The 16,334-nt window shown below is 39.4% G+C and overlaps 1 protein-coding gene and 1 long non-coding RNA gene across 3 annotated transcripts in view; both read right to left on the reverse strand.

Moving 5' to 3' along the window:
* Positions 1–3,744, reverse strand: part of LOC137049955 (uncharacterized) — a 149,406-nt gene extending 145,662 nt beyond the window's left edge. The window contains exons 1-2 of the long non-coding RNA XR_010899752.1: positions 3,665–3,744; positions 2,951–3,032 (exon numbers count right to left, since the gene is read on the reverse strand). This is a non-coding gene — a long non-coding RNA (uncharacterized lncRNA). The remainder of the gene's footprint in view (positions 1–2,950; positions 3,033–3,664) is intronic.
* A 4,388-nt stretch (positions 3,745–8,132) lies between these two features.
* Positions 8,133–16,334, reverse strand: part of flncb (filamin C, gamma b (actin binding protein 280)) — a 67,420-nt gene continuing 59,218 nt past the window's right edge. For both annotated transcript variants that reach the window (XM_067428727.1, XM_067428726.1), the window contains 13 exons: positions 16,035–16,196; positions 15,317–15,520; positions 14,843–14,995; positions 14,637–14,759; positions 13,770–14,015; positions 13,104–13,373; positions 12,490–12,627; positions 12,288–12,403; positions 11,757–11,889; positions 10,585–10,761; positions 10,279–10,497; positions 9,265–9,471; positions 8,133–9,183 (listed from right to left, as the gene is read on the reverse strand). In XM_067428727.1, the coding sequence (XP_067284828.1) occupies positions 8,996–9,183; positions 9,265–9,471; positions 10,279–10,497; positions 10,585–10,761; positions 11,757–11,889; positions 12,288–12,403; positions 12,490–12,627; positions 13,104–13,373; positions 13,770–14,015; positions 14,637–14,759; positions 14,843–14,995; positions 15,317–15,520; positions 16,035–16,196 (2,336 nt within the window). In that variant the 3' untranslated portion in view covers positions 8,133–8,995. The remainder of the gene's footprint in view (positions 9,184–9,264; positions 9,472–10,278; positions 10,498–10,584; positions 10,762–11,756; positions 11,890–12,287; positions 12,404–12,489; positions 12,628–13,103; positions 13,374–13,769; positions 14,016–14,636; positions 14,760–14,842; positions 14,996–15,316; positions 15,521–16,034; positions 16,197–16,334) is intronic.

A 16,334-nucleotide genomic window follows, 5' to 3' on the forward strand; every position in this document is an offset into this window, starting at 1 on the left:
TTGCTAAGTGATTGTCCCACACACACAACCAGGTGTTGAAATCCCCTCTCCTTCCCTCTTCCTTTAAATGGTTTTTCTCCCTTCCTGCCCCTTTTCCACCATAACGAGTAGCTCAGTGTTAGAAATATGCAGCTTTAATTCCAGAGCCCTAGAGCCTTTATTGCCATTTACATCCTCATTACAAATGACCAGGAATCCATTAGGTCCCTGTCATCCCCCGTATCTCATTAAGATGGGCTTTATCTAGCTCATTCCTGAAGGCCTGGCCCAGGGACAAAAAAAAAGTAGAGATCAAGCACCTTTCAGTAGGATGTTCACATACTGATGAGGCGACAGGGTGCCGCCACTGGCCCTCTTTCCCTTTATTTGCAGAACGAGAATTCTAGAGATATATGGATACCGCAGTGGCAGAGAGCAAAAGGTGAGTTTTATAAAAACACACAAGGGACCAGGTTGACCCGTGAGCCTGCAGGGGCCAGTCACATGAAGAAGACACCTTTAACTCCCATAATGTACTTTGAATATACATAACCTGTCCTATTTAATTCAGCATTTGAACTCTTGCCTCTACAGAGAAAAGTAGCAGTGGGATTTTAATAAAAGACTAAAGGGACTGTAGATCAACTTATGATAACTATAATGATGGAATCACTTTTAGGACAAACTTTTTTCCACCTGATGAATGATAAAAACATTGACGGCCAATCAGAGCTTGAGTATTCACACTAGCGCACACTTGAATGTTATCGTAGTCTGGATGCTAATATAGTTATCATAGGTAGATGTGAACGTTCTAAATCTGTGAATGGTGAAGTGCAAATCTCAGCTATAACATCATGTCATATAGAGGAACAATATTGTTGGAATCACTTTCTGAACATTTTTGAAAAATTTCTGAGTATTTAAAGGTGCAGTGTGTAATATTTATGAGGATCTATTGACAGAAATGCAATATAATACACAACTATGTTTTCAGTGGTGTATTGATCTTACATAATGAACCGTTATGTTTTTATTACCTTGGAATGAGCCATTTCTTTCTACATCCCCTTACAGAAAAGTCGCCATTATGTGCAGTCTTGTTTCTAAATCTTTGTCCTGTGTCAGCCACCGTAGCTTCTCTATGTGCTTTGAAAGGGAGGGGTGAGCAGTGGGCGGTTGCAATTCGCAACCTCATCACTAGATGTCGCTAAAATTTACACAGTGCACCGTTCTTTAAAGAACAAAAAAACGGACTCATTTTCACCACAATTGATACTTGATTCGCAAGATGGCGCAATTACGTTTGTAGGAAACGAGAGGCTGCGTACGAAATCACATACTCTCGTGTAGGTACTTATTTTGAATAAGTATTACTTCACAACCGCTAAAAAAGTATGTTCTATATAGTATAAGTGTGTGTAGTATGAATGTAATCCAGATGTGCTACATTCGTCATGTTGTCATTGTCATGTGACCGACCAGCATCAGCTCGTGCCGTACGCCAACGTCCATATTAATAAATATCAAAGTCACCGTGGGTTTGGGTGTATGCAAGGTGTACGCTGGAAATTTGATTTAATTTTTGATTTAATTTTTATTTAATTTTAAAAGAAAGCAGGCAACGTCTGCGTCCTTTTTAAAATCGTTGCTCCCATCTTGGAAAGGCCACAATATTCACTTTTGTCTTGTTGATTTGCCTGTTGCGTTGCCATCTTAATTCTCTTTTTCGCTTCCTTGCCGACTCGGTAACATATCCTTGAGAATATGAGTGATCCTCCATCAGCAAAAGACTTTCAAAAAGGCTTTTAGGTTTTCATAAAGTAGTGTCAAGCAATTGTCCTCTTCATAATCGACACGGTGCCATCGAGTGTTAAAACGCGAAAGGCAAAGCTTGAATTTACGGGTATGTCCCTCTTTGGCTAATGTACTTTCAAGATGGAGGACCAACATGGCGACCAGCATGCGAACCCCTCACCCGTATGTATTTTCAATGACATATTATAAACTTACAAGAATACTTTAGTACTTGAAAGAAGTGAAAATAAATTAATGAGCACATATATTTTTGAAAGAACTAAGTGTTTTTTTAGCTAAGAATAAACTAAAAAAGTTACACAGTGAAGCTTTAAAGGTGCACTGTAAATTTTAGCGGTATCTAGCGGTGAGGTTTGCGAATTTGCCCTCCCTTTCCAAGCACATAGAGAAGCTACGGTGGCCGACGCAGGACAAAGATGTCATCGTCTGAGACAGCAGAGAGTAGCTAGCGCTTTGTAGATGTCTGTTTAGGGCTACTGTAGAAACATGACAGTGTAAAATGGCGACTTCACTGTAAGGGGACCCGCGGTGTATGGAGATAGAAATGGCTCGTTCTAAGGTAAAAAAAAACAAATAGTTTATTATGTAAGGTCTTTATACATCACTGAAAACATAGTTATGTATATTGACAGAAATGAGAGAGGGAGGGGGAGATGTGAAGGAGGATGTTTCAGCCAAGACTTTTTACTGCGCTGAGTCGAATTACTCTCAGAAGTGCTATTCCGCCATACATTATAGTTCTCCTTTTTACTCCGCTTAGAAAAGCACCACATTTTATTTTATGTCACCATACTAGGTTGTTCAACTATTAGTTTAACTATGTTTAAATAGGGGAAGCCTGGAGGTGTTTGGTCGCTTCTAACTTGATCTGTTTAGTACCATAGTGAATGAACTGGGTTTAGTGGGCTAAGCTAAATGCTATCAGAATGTCACCATGCAGAGCGATTAAGTGCACGCACTGAGACAAGAGAGGTATGTATCAACTCATCTTAGTTAAGAGAATAACAGTTTAATATGAAAAAGCAGTGAAGTATCCCTTTAACAAAGACCGTTTCAAAATCACTATGAGAAAAATTAATGGAAAAAATACTTTTCGTATTTATAGCGCCGCTGAAGAAAGGGGAAGATGAGCAAAGACAGCAATGGATCTTACTCAACCAACGTTGCCAAAGAAGATGATCGTTCTGCGATGCTCTTTATCCTCGTTTTCCTCACATCCATGTTGCATCCTATTCCTGCACCAACAAAATGGTTATCGATCAATATAAAAGCCCAAATAGAACAATTTATAAAGAGACTAAAATATTCCAGCTTTTTCAAATGTATTAGGCCTCTGATTTGAGGATAGATGAGCAGAATATTTTATATAACCCGCATACTTTTAACCAAAAATAATTGGATTCATATAACTAAGAATATTAAACATTCAAATTATGGGGCAAGATCAGAATCAGGAAAATAAAACAAAATTATGCGTTTTCATTCAGCTCATTAAACTGGGAAGAGACAAGCTTGATAATTTGAGCATTTCACACTACACCCCGCGCATTTTTAATACAATTGGCCCTACAATGTTACATTCCCTGAGTGTATTGGTTGATTAATCTCAGTTATTAGACCATTCCACTCTTATTTGACTCTTTGAATGAATTTTCCTCCTGGTATGTTTAATGTGGTTCACTCAAGTTGTGTCAGTGTCAGTGATGAGACCAGAGAAGAAGCTATCTCTCTCGAGATATTAATACACTTGATAACAGAAAGAGTGCTGTGCTTATTGATTTTAAATGTCTTTCATGTATTTATAAGGGGTTTATTGGAAAATAGTGCTATTTTAAATCCCAATCAACAGTGTAGCTCAAACACTGACCTTAACGAGCTTTTCTCCCGGCCAGCTTGCAGTGATGGCGCCTGTATATAACGCCTCATTAACTACACCTGGCATTGAAATAGTGTCAGATCGCCCTCTAGAGGCTGTGAATGAAACTAACACACGGCAGACAGTCAGGGATTAAATGCTTTTGAAGGCTACTACTATACTTATTGTTAGTTTTATTACTACATTTGGCACACGTTGATCCTGTGATATTGTATATCCATTCATTATTTCGGTTAACTTAACTAGGTAAAGTATTATTTTTTACTTAATTTAAGGAACAACAATGACATTTTTCAATATAGGCTATATCTTATTTTTTTTATCATTTTGATTTTATATTTAGGTTGACTCTGTTACTTTCTCTCCAGGGACTACAGATTAATATAATATAATATAATATAATATAATATAATATAATATAATATAATATAATATAATATAATATAATATAATATAATCACCTAAAGGGTTATTAGGAACACATTTACATTTACATTTAATCATTTAGCAGACGCTTTTATCCAAAGCGACTTACAAAAAAGGGGAGAGTAATAGAAGCAACGGAACAGACAAGGCCAAAAACCTGTAAGAGCTGTAAGAAATCTCAATTAATTAGCACAATACACAATTTTTTTTTTTTTTTTTTTTTTTAAAAGACAGACATCTACAACAAAAACTCACGTCCGCACAGTGCCGAACACTGGATTTTGATAGCTATGATAGCTACAACCCATTAGGACTAAGGCTGTTGCCCCAGCTGTTGTCGTTAATGCAGATTCAGTGGCCCAATGGGTTGGTTTTGTATTCTAGCTAAACGCGCAGCAATAGCCATCTACAACAAAAACTCACGTACGCAATATACAGAACACTGGATTCTGATAGTTATGATTACTATGTAACATACCCGCCTGAAGGCGCAAATCCGGATGAGAGACGTAGATATGATCCCGGAGTGTACGCTTTTGGTCGTTGCTGTGGTGATCAGTAAGTGCTATTCTGTATTGGTCAAGTGCAAATGGAAAAGATGTGTCTTAAGATGTTTTTTAAGAATGGCTACAGACTCGGCAGCACGAATTGAGATCGGCAGGTCATTCCACCAGGTAGGAACGGTCCAGGAAAATGTCCGTGAGAGCGATTTCATGCCTCTTTGGGATGGAACCACGAGGCGCCGCTCGTTCGCAGAACGCAAGCTTCTGGAGGGTGTGTAAGTCTGAGCAAGTGAATTTAGGTATATTGGTGCCGAGCCAGAGGTTGTTTTGTAGGCGATAACTAGTGCCTTGAATTTGATGCGAGCAGCCATTGGCAACCAGTGCAGTTTGATGAAGAGAGGCGTAACATGCGTTCTCTTCGGCTCATTAAAGACCACTCTCGCCGCTGCATTCTGGATCAGCTGCAAGGGTTTGATAGTGCATGCTGGAAGCACAGCCAGAAGAGCATTAAAATAGTCCAGTCTGGAGAGAACAAGAGCTTGAACCAGGAGTTGTGCAGCCTGTTCTGATAGGAAGGGTCTAATCTTTCTAATGTTGTATAAAGCAAATCTGCAGGACCGGGCTGTTGCAGTAATGTGGTCAGTGAAGTTTAACTGGTCATCAATCACAACTCCAAGGTTTCTTGCTGTCCTTGATGGAGTTATGGTCGATGAACCAAGCTGAATGGAGAAATTTTGATGAAGTGCTGGGTTGGTTGAGAAAACAAGTAATTCTGTCTTTGCAAGATTGAGTTTAAGATGATGCTCTTTCATCCAGTCAGAAATGTCTGTCAGACAGGCAGCGATACGAACACTGACTGTAGGATCATCTGGTTGAAATGAGAAGTAGAGTTGAGTGTCATCCGCATAGCAGTGATAGGAGAAGCCGTGTTTCTGAATGACAGAACCTAATGATGACATGTAGATGGAGAAGAGAAGTGGTCCAAGGACTGAGCCCTGGGGAACCCCAGTAGCTAGATGATGTGACTTAGACACTTCACCTCTCCATGACACCCTGTAGGACCTACCAGAGAGGTAAGACCTGAACCACTGGAGAGCAGTTCCTGAGTTCCCCGTCGTCTTAAGTGTTGACAGGAGGATCTGGTGGTTAACTGTGTCAAAAGCAGCAGACAGATCCAGCAGAATGAGCACTGAGGATTTGGAAGCTGCTTTTGCCAGTCTCAGTTACCGAGAGCAAGGCCGTCTCAGTCGAATGGCCGCTTTTGAAGCCGGATTGGTTGTTGTCTAGGAGGTTGTCCTGTTCAAGAAACCTAGAGAGTTGATTGAACACAACTCGCTCAAGGGTCTTTGCAATGAAAGGCAGAAGGGATACCGGTCGGTAGTTTTCTAAAAGTGCTGGATTCAGAGAGGGTTTCTTAAGCAGTGGGGTTACCCGAGCCTGCTTAAATGCTGTGGGAAAGGTTCCCGTGTGAAGAGAAGTGTTGACAATGTGAGTGAGTGCAGGAGTGATTGAAGAAGAAATAGCCTGAAGGAGGTGAGTGGGAATAGGATCAAGTGGACAGGTAGTAGGGTGATTGGAAAGGATGAGTTTAGAAATATCTGCCTCGGAGAGTGGAGAGAAGGATGAAAGCGTGTTCGTGTTAGTTGTTGAGATGTGCGTGTCAGTTAGTGATGAGGAGAACTGTTTGCTAATGAGAGCTGTTTTGTTGGTGAAAAATGATGCAAAAGTCATCAGCTGTAAGAGTTGATGAAGGAGGGGGAGGAGGTGGACAAAGGAGAGAGGAGAATGTTTTAAAGAGTTGGCGAGAGTCAGAGCAATTGTTGATTATGTTGTGGTAGTATGTTGTTTTAGCAGTGGAGACATTTGTAGAGAAAGAAGAGAGAAGAGACTGATAAAAGGCAAGGTCAGTATTGTTTTTAGATTTATGCCATTTCCTCTCTGCCGCCCTGAGTCCAGAGCGATGTTCACGGAGAACTTCAGACAGCCAGGGGGCAGATGGGGTGGGGCGGGCTGGTCTGGATGAAAGGGGGCAAAAACTGTCTAAGGAGGATGTTAGAGTGGAGCAAAGAGTGTCAGTAGCACTGTTAGTGTCCAGTGCTGAGAACTGAGCAGGTGGAGGGAGTGAAGATGAAACCATAGTGGATAGGCGAGAGGGAGAGAGTGAGCGTAGATTACGCCGAAAGGTAATCTGTGTAGGAGTATGTTTTGTATCAGGAGTAATATGGTATTAACACCATACTAATACTGTGTTTGACCCCCTTTCACCTTCAGAACTGCCTTAATTCGATGTGGCATTGATTCAACAAGGTGCTGAAAGCATTCTTTAGAAATGTCGGCCCATATTGATAGGATAGCATCTTGCAGTTGATGGAGATTTGTGGGATGCACATCCAGGGCACGAAGCTCCCGTTCCACCACATCCCAAAGATCCTCTATTGGGTTGAGATCTGGTGACTGTGGGGGCCATTTTAGTACAGTCAACTCATTGTCATGTTCAAGAAACCAATTAGAAATTATTCAAGCTTTGTGACATGGTGCATTATCCTGCTGGAAGTAGCCATCAGAGGATGGGTCCATGGTGGTCATAAAGGGATGGACATGGTCAGAAATGGCATTTAATCGATGCCCAATTGGCACTTAGGGGTCTAAAGTGTCAAGAAAACATCCCCCACACCATTACACCACCACCACCAGCCTGCGCAGGGGTAACAAGGCATGATGGATCCATGTTCTCATTCTGTTTACGCCAAATTCTGACTCTACCATCTGAATGTCTCAGAAATCGAGACTCATCAGACCAGGCAACATTTTTCCAGTCTTCAACTGTCCAATTTTGGTGAGCTCGTGCAAATTGTAGCCTTTTCACACCATTCTTTGTAAACCCTAGAAATGGTTGTGTGTGAAAATCCCAGTAACTGAGCAGATTGTGAAATACTCAGACCGGCCCGTCTGGTACCAACTACCATGCCACGCTCAAAATATCTTAAATCCCCTTTCTTTCCCATTCTGACATTCCGTTTGGAGTTCAGGAGATTGTCTTGACCAGGACCACACCCCTAAATGCATTGAAGCAACTGCCATATGATTGGTTGATTAGATAATTGCATTAATGAGAAATTGAACAGGTGTATCCTTTAGGTGAGTGTATAATATAATTAATATAATATAATATAATATAATATAATATAATATAATGATTTTAAAGGCAACAAAACCTAATGTTATTAATTGTATTAATACATTTGTCACAAGTTAATATATTTTATTTAACTTATTTTAAAGTGATACTGTATATAATATAATTAATATAATATAATTTGATTTTGAAGGCAACAAATCATAATGTTAGTTTTATTAATAAGTTTGCCACATGTTGATATTGTATTGTATTTAACTAATTGTAAAGTGATATTGTATATGATACAATATAACATAATATAATAAATAGAATAGAATAGAATAGAATAGAATAGAATAGAATAGAATAGAATAGAATAGAATAGAATAGAATAGACAGATGGACATCAATGAACAGCACATTATCAATTAAAATTTTAATATGCCAGCACAGATTTACCAAACAGTAGAATAAAATATCAAACAATTAGTGTTTCTCCATACAATTCTATTTTAAATTCATAATTATAAAATCACTATAAAATGTTGCTCTTTAATATAGTCACTGTAAAAACTGTGGGATTTCAAACATTCACATGCTGAACGGTTTTTGCTACACCGTTTGGTAAAAAAAAAAAAAAAAATCTCATCTAACCAATCACACAACCCAGTCTGCAGGGGTGCTGGGCCACCCGGGACCAGTTCAGACCCAGTGTGAGTCTAAACCTAATCCACTAGGACTAAAATATCAGGCTGCTCAAACTAAGCCCTCTATCAGGACCGGCTGCAAACCTGCTCCAGACTCAGAGACTAAATGATGTTATTCCATCATAAAAATAAGACCAGATTTAGCATTAGATAAAATAAAAATAAAAAAGATTAAATAACTCAGCTGTTAAATTACGTCTGTAAATGGTCCGGACAGTAACTTGACTGGAAGGTGGACGTGATTTAGCATGTAGCATCTTCAAAATAGCAACTGCTGGGCAGTTGAAAACCATTTTATCATTCACTTCTGCTTCAAACATTCTCTAGTCTCACAACATCTAAAATAACATAATACAAAAAAACAGTTACAGTAACCGAGTGTGAAATGAACACTTAATGAACTTTGGATAATGCGTATGCAGATATAGAAGTCGACAACGTTTTCTTGATTATTTGTGAAACACAATGAGTTAATATGTCATGAAAAGGCATTGTCGGTGAGTCCCGTCTCTTTCCCAGGACGATCAGTAGAGTCTTTGCATAGTGGTGAGGATCTAAAGACAGTCTTTTAAGGCACTGTGACGTGGAAAGGGCTTCCGGGCACCATTTCTTCGCCCCATTTGACTATAAGGATGTAGTCTCCTTTCTCCTTCACTGTGTATGTGACATTGTACATTCTGTTGCCCATGTGTTTGACGTACACTTCCTCGCAGGGAGTCTTTGGCCCGTGCACTCCTACCATTAACATGTTTGTCCCTGATAATGAGAAAATAAAAGCGGTTTAGTCATCTGTATATGTGCATTATGTGCGAACGCATGCATGAAAACGTGAAGTACCTGCTTTACTGCAGTCCACCGTGAAGGTGTTCTTCTGGCCAATGAAGGCTTTGGAGAGTCCGGCCCCCCTGGAGACCACCTTACTGGCATCGGACGAGAACTTTGGCAGAGTAGAGAAAGATCCGGCCACCGAGGATGATTTCGTCACCGTTTCCACCAGGACCGATGACGTTTCGTGTAGGGAGTGTCCACCGGACAGACGTGCACCTGGACGAGTGAATTTCTTTTTATTGATTTGCTTCACGAAAGAGGAGTTGCTGTTCCTTTTGATAGTTTTACCTTCAAATCCTTACCATCTCAAATGAAAATATGTTACATTTTTACATATTTTCATAGCTGTCATAAGATTGTGTGGTTTCAAATCAACTCCATATCATATTGCACAATAATCCTGTCCTCTCTAATCCTGACTTTCCTATTTCAACATGAGTGCTGGAAACCTTTTCAGCTTTCAATTATATTTTTTTAGTCATATTAATGTATTTTTCCCAGGCTTAACAAGGTGCTATGAGAGCCATTTTTATATATTTAATATTTAAGGAAAAACAATGCTGTTTTTTCATGTTATGGGTTTTTTATTTTTATTATATTTTTATCTTAATAATCCTTGATTGTATATTTTGTACTCTGTAATATTCTGTCCATGGATATATAATATAATATAATATAATATAATATAATATAATATAATATAATATAATATAATATAATATAATATAATATATAACAGACATCAATAAATTGCACACTAGCAATTCAAACTTTAATATGAAGGTTTTTCCAAACAGTACATTAAATATTGGTAACACTTTACAGTAAGGTCTTGTACAGTAAACTTTGACACAGTCACTGTAAAAACTGAATGTGTCAGGTGTTGACTTCAAGGAGCATAAAAAGGTGCCGACTACCCGACAGACCTTTCCTGAGTAACTCTGTGTTAATCCTATATGTGAAGAGCAAAAAAAAGCATGTACGCTACATTCATCTACTACGTTGTAGTGTGTGATGTCTCACCGGAGACTTTGGCTTTGAAGGGGCTGCCCACGATATGCTGCGGTCCTCCATATTTAATGGAGATGAGGTAGCTGCCGGGAGCCATGGGTGTGTAGGTGACCTTGTATCCTTCTGGACACTCCTGACAATCCATCTTCACTTTGGATGGGCCGTCAATGGTAACCGACAGAGCTCCTGACCCGGCGTTACACGTGTTTACAATGAAATCTGAGGGTACGCCTGTGAAGGACAAGATGTATTGAGTAAACGTATGTGTGTTTGTGTCTTGACACTCGTGATTGGCTGCTTGGTTGGTTGGTGTCATACCTGTAGTTCCCCCCTCCAGTCCAGGCCCAAAAGCAGTCACCATTCCTGGATCCCCCGCCTGGCAGGGTTCTCCTACACGGATCTTGAAGGGACTGCCTGGGATGTGACTCCCGTTAAAACGGACATCAATGGAGTGGACGCCGTTCTCCCGTGGAATGAACCGAATGGCGTGTTTATCTGCACAAACGGGTGTTGAATCATTTCAAATGCAATCTCTATCCATACACTCTAAACTAACATCAGTTCTAGTGTGTCTTTTGTATGGTGCATAATTTATTATTCCTTATATTGTATTATGTCTGTATTTCTCTGTTTTACCTCAATTTCCTTTTATCATAGCGCTTTGGGTATGGGAACAAGTAATGATTAAAATGTATTATTATTATCAATATTGTTGATCTTGTTGTAGAATTAATAAATACACCAAATAAAAGGTATATTAAAAACGTATAACATATTTATATAACATAGTAATGAAAATAAACAAGACAAATATGAAAAATATACAACAACAAAAAATATAATAAAATGTGTGTTTAGTATAAAAAAAGTTTACATACCGTATATTCAGATAATATAATAATAATAAAATAACATATATAACAAAAAATATACATATATAATAATACAAAATAACAAAATATTATGTTACTTTATTAATACATAAATGTTTATATATAATTAATGTAAATAATAATAATATATTAAGCAAAATAATGAAATTATATAATAAAATCGTCTACTACTATATATATATATATATATATATATATATATATATATATATATATATATATATATATATATATATATATATATATATATATATATGTATATATATATATATATATATATATATATATATATATATATATATGTATGTATATATATATATATATATATATATATATATATATATATATATATATATATATATATATATATATATATATATATATATATTGTTATATATATTGTTGAAATATATATTATAATATAAAATAAAGTTATAAAAGTATAAAATACTATACTATATTAAAAATAATAATACACCAATAATAAAAGAAAATTATATTATATTTTTTAATAAAATAATAATACATATATAATCATATAATTATTTAAAGATCCCCTGACTTTCTCTATGTGTGAGTATGTGCCCGTTTGCTCACCATTGTCTAGCTCAGTGATGTAACACTCCTCCACTGCTCCAGACGGTGTGTGCACCTTAGCATCAATCGCCCCTCTCGCTCCGTTCAGCTGCACAGCAAACGAGGCCTCCTGATTCACCTTCAGACCCATCTCCTGCTGAGAGAGAACCAGACGGACTTAGTATCTGAACAATTTTACAATATCATCGAATCTTCAGAATATTAAAGCCGAGTATGTAAAGATGCCTTTCTCAGCAAGCACATATTTACAATGGCCAACATAAAAAATGATTTGCCATGCTCTTTTGTCTTTCCTATGAAACTCCTTCCCTCATCGTGAAGGGAACCGCAAGTACACTTGTCTTGTCTCATGATAAGCTGTTCTGTGCTCTTCATCAAGTGCTCCTACAGTCTCTCAAAGAGTGTGTTGATAAAGGAGCTGCCATCCGCTCTCAAGGGTCCCTGAATCTCACCCATCCCGCTGCTATGGAGAATAACGAGCCCTCTCCACATAACTCGGCGCGTGAGCGTGTTTGATTTGGAATCACTCACCTGCAGGCTGGTGATGGTAAGTAGTCGGGCGTCGTCTGACAGTGATGCAATGGGAACAACGAAAGGGCTGTCTGGGATATGTTCGTCATTAAATTTGATAGACACCTCATAGTCGCCTGAAATGAGAGAAATAAATCAAATGAAAAAATGAGCGGCATTGTAAAACACATCTGTGTGATTGAAAATTAGCATTAGCACTTACCAGGCTCCTGTACTACGTAGGCCACGCCACAGGAACCGTCCTTCCTGTCCTCAAAGGAAATCTCTGCTTTGCTGGGCCCCTCAACAGCTATGGACAAACCGCCAGCACCGGCCTCACGAGTCCAGATGCTGAACTCAGCTAAAAATCACACAGAAAAAGAATTCTGCTAATGGAAATAAATAAATACAATTATAAAAATCACACATCATCTGGCAGACCTCAGTAGGGTAAAGTATTGTCAGCACTATCCCAGATGAGAATATTTTAGTAATACTTAGTATATAAGTATATAAATTATAGTATGTATAAATATATTTTGAATAAGGTTTTGTTAATTTTGTCAATATTTTTTTTGATTGAAAACATTTTCATTTTAGCTTCAGTTTTATTTTGTGCTTTTGTCATTTTTATTATTTTTATAATGCTATTTCAGTTTTAGTACTTTAAATATTTCAGTTAGTTGCCGAGGCAAAAAGCCTTTAATTTGTAAATTGTTTATCTAATATTATATAACCCTAACTCTGCATTTAATTTTATTTCAGCATTATTTCAATTTCAATTTCTAATAGTTGTAGTTAACAATATTAATACTAATTCTGCTTCCTGTCTCTTACCTGGAACTCCAGCTACACCCCTGTCCAGTCCAGTGCCCCCCGCCCGAACCTTATGGGCCCCTCCCTCTCCCAGGGGCCCCACGGTGAACTGGAAGGGGCTTCCAGGGACATGCTGGCCCCTGTATTTGACATTGACGGTGTGGGGGCCCATCTCCTGAGGCACAAAACGCACACTATATGTGCTGTCCTCTCCTTCTACGATCTCAGCGTCATCCGTGCTGCCGCTGGGACTCGTCACCTGTGCGGTCATCTCCTGTGTGCCTGATTCACCTGAGAGAGAAAGAGGGACGGCGTTGAGAGCGTGAGAAAGAGAGGGAGAGAGAAAACAAAAGAGACAGGCACACACATGAGACATTTCACGTAAAAATTCAGGCATTTCTTCTATAAAAGAAGATGTTTTGGCTGAGCTGGCCACAGAGCTGACGGCTGCTCAGATTTTCCAGCTCGGTTCTCCTGTCATAAATGTCTGCAGTGGAAAGAGTGCGCTCACTCCCGCTCAAAAAATCCCATAAACACACACGCCATGACATCATCGCACACACACAATAACACAAAAAGAAACTCGTAAGAGAAAGACTTAAAGGGATAGTTTTCTCAATTTTCATTTTAAAGCTGAAATAAACCTCAATAACCCAGCGATCAACGCACACAAACTCAAGCACACACCCTCTGGTTGACGGCCCTGGCCGCTGTTGAAGGGTCCCAGGCTCTCTCTACCCAGAAATCCACCGAATACATTCCTGAAGGGGTCGCCCCCCACCTGGGTGCTCTCTTCCACCCGCACTTCCCGCTTGGTCTCGCCCGCACGCGTCTTGCTGATCTCGGTGCGTTCGGTGCGTGTGTACGTGTGGCTGCTGCGGGTGAAGGTACGGGTGAGACGCTCTTGGGCCGACACCATCTGAAACCAGTTCCCTAGAGAGGAGGAACCCGGAAGACAGAGGAAAAAGGAAAGAGGAGAAGGAAGGAAGCAATGAGATAAGGGAAACGGGAAATGCAAGCTTCAGAGTAGAATGAAAACTAATTCCGTATTCTTTCTTTTAATCAAAACCGCTTTGATTTCATACGGAACCGCTCTTATTCAAGAAACAGGAAGTGACACATTACAGTGGGAGTCAATGAGAAACAGGTGGAAAAAGAGACAAACCCTCCGTCCGAATATGCCTGCTTCACAACTATATAGCAGGCGTAAAACAGAGCGTAGGTGTGAGGCATCAAATTCACGGAACAGCAAACAAAAAGTACCTGGATGACCAACTACTTCTGCTTGTGAAGTGCTGATGAACACTTTACTATCCCATGAGGCCACAGTAAAGGAAATGCGAATGGAAGTGAAAGGTCTCATGACGGTGACAACATGGTGTATGTAGTACATCCGAATTTCATTCTTACCACCCATGTTCATACTATACAAAACGTATGTTTTTAACGGTCATGAACTAAGTATATCAAACCATATTTAGTACTTAGTAGATATTATGCAATTTCGGAAAGACTTGACACCCCTCCCCAGTGTGTCATTCCATCTCTGCTCACCTGGAATCTTGAGGTTGAGGTCACAAGTGCTGCCCACCGTGGCGATTGAGGGCGCCTGCCTTTTTCTGGTAATACTCTCCTTCATCCGTCCCTCGCCCAGAACCTTCACTGTAAATGGACTTCCTGTGGAACAACATGAAGAGTTTAGGATTCACCCACCTCAGAAAGCACCTCAAAAAGACTCATGTTTGAGGTCTGCGCAGTACCTGGCACGTGCTGGTCTGCAAATTTGATGTTGATGATGTATGTTCCGGGTTCGGTTGGGCAGTAGGTCACTTTGCATGTTCCGTCTTCCACATCCGAACAATTAATGTCAACTTTGCTTGGCCCCTCGATAGACAGACCCAGACCTCCATAACCTAAGGTACAGACCAAGTGGGATTTATGTATGCTTTAATACAGCGCGCAGAAGTAGCTCAACTTTTCAGTGAACCAAGCCTTTATAAATCACAATGTACTTCAGTCTTGTGTGAGGGTGTTTAACTCTGGTTTAAGCGAGTACAAAGACTTTTTTCACTTATAACTTCTGGAGAGAAATAGGTTAGATCATGGACAAGGATTGTACAACGTTGTAGTGCTATGCTATCAAATGGATACTTTGAAATATGCTCCCGTCAAACTGAAGTGTACGTTGGGATTAAGTGCATAATGGGCGCCACATATCCTAGAATACCATTTACCTGCACTTCTGGTGTCCACGATAAACTCAGCCACTTCAAAGGTGTGTCCTTCAATCAGACCTTTTCCAAACACCTTGACTTTACTGGCATCTCCAATCTCAGACTGGCCCACCATGATCTTGAATGGGCTGTTGGTCACGTGTTTTCCATTCTTCTTCACGCTGACTACGTGCTCACCCACCTCTTTAGGAGTGAAGGATATTCCTTAAAAGCAAAGAGCAACAGGACTGAGGCCTTTGTTCAGGTTTAATAGAGTATTTTACGGCAGCACTATCATATCTAACAAAAGCGATAAGCCTAAGTAGTTTTCTAAACTGATATCTGATTCTCTTTGAAATCACAGGAAGGAGCTCTTTGTCTCAAATAAGGTTTCCGAGGCAAACCATAAGGCATCACTAGAGCAGAAAGTTTCCGTGTTTTATCGCTGACATCAGTCAGAGTTTTCTTGTTTTGGGAAATAGTCTAAATTCTTCTTTAAAAAAATTGTTATAGTTTCTGAAAAATTGACCTAAATATTAATTATTCTTATTTGCGGGTGTGTACACAAACATTTGTCCAATTAAATGCTGTCTAGAATAAGAAGGCCCTTCCCAATTAAACTACCTGCAAATCATGGTTGATTGCCCTTCAACATGTCCTGCCTAAACTTAATATGATCTGGCTTATTTACAGGTTGCTATATTAGCTCAGTCATGAGCAGACTTGACGTGTGACTTACCGATGTGGCGGTTTGGCAGTCTCTTCAGCAGGCAGGGCTCCTCGTTGCCAGATGGAGCTCTGATACTCGCAGTCAGGGAGCTCAGGTCCGTCTCTGTGATCTTCAGAGACACGTCTGTTGCTGTGCCAACGTTCAGCTGAGAAGTCCTCATGGTGTCATCACCTTTATCGAGAATGTGAGAGAATAAAGTGAGGAGCCATGATCAATTGTGACTTTCAATTGTGCGTGTGTGTGCATGCGTATGTGTGTACATATATATATATGTGTGTGTGTGTGTGTGTGTGTGTGTGTGTGTGTGTG

Source organism: Pseudorasbora parva, chromosome 20 (assembly GCF_024679245.1).
Source record: "Pseudorasbora parva isolate DD20220531a chromosome 20, ASM2467924v1, whole genome shotgun sequence".
Lineage (NCBI taxonomy): Eukaryota > Metazoa > Chordata > Actinopteri > Cypriniformes > Gobionidae > Pseudorasbora > Pseudorasbora parva.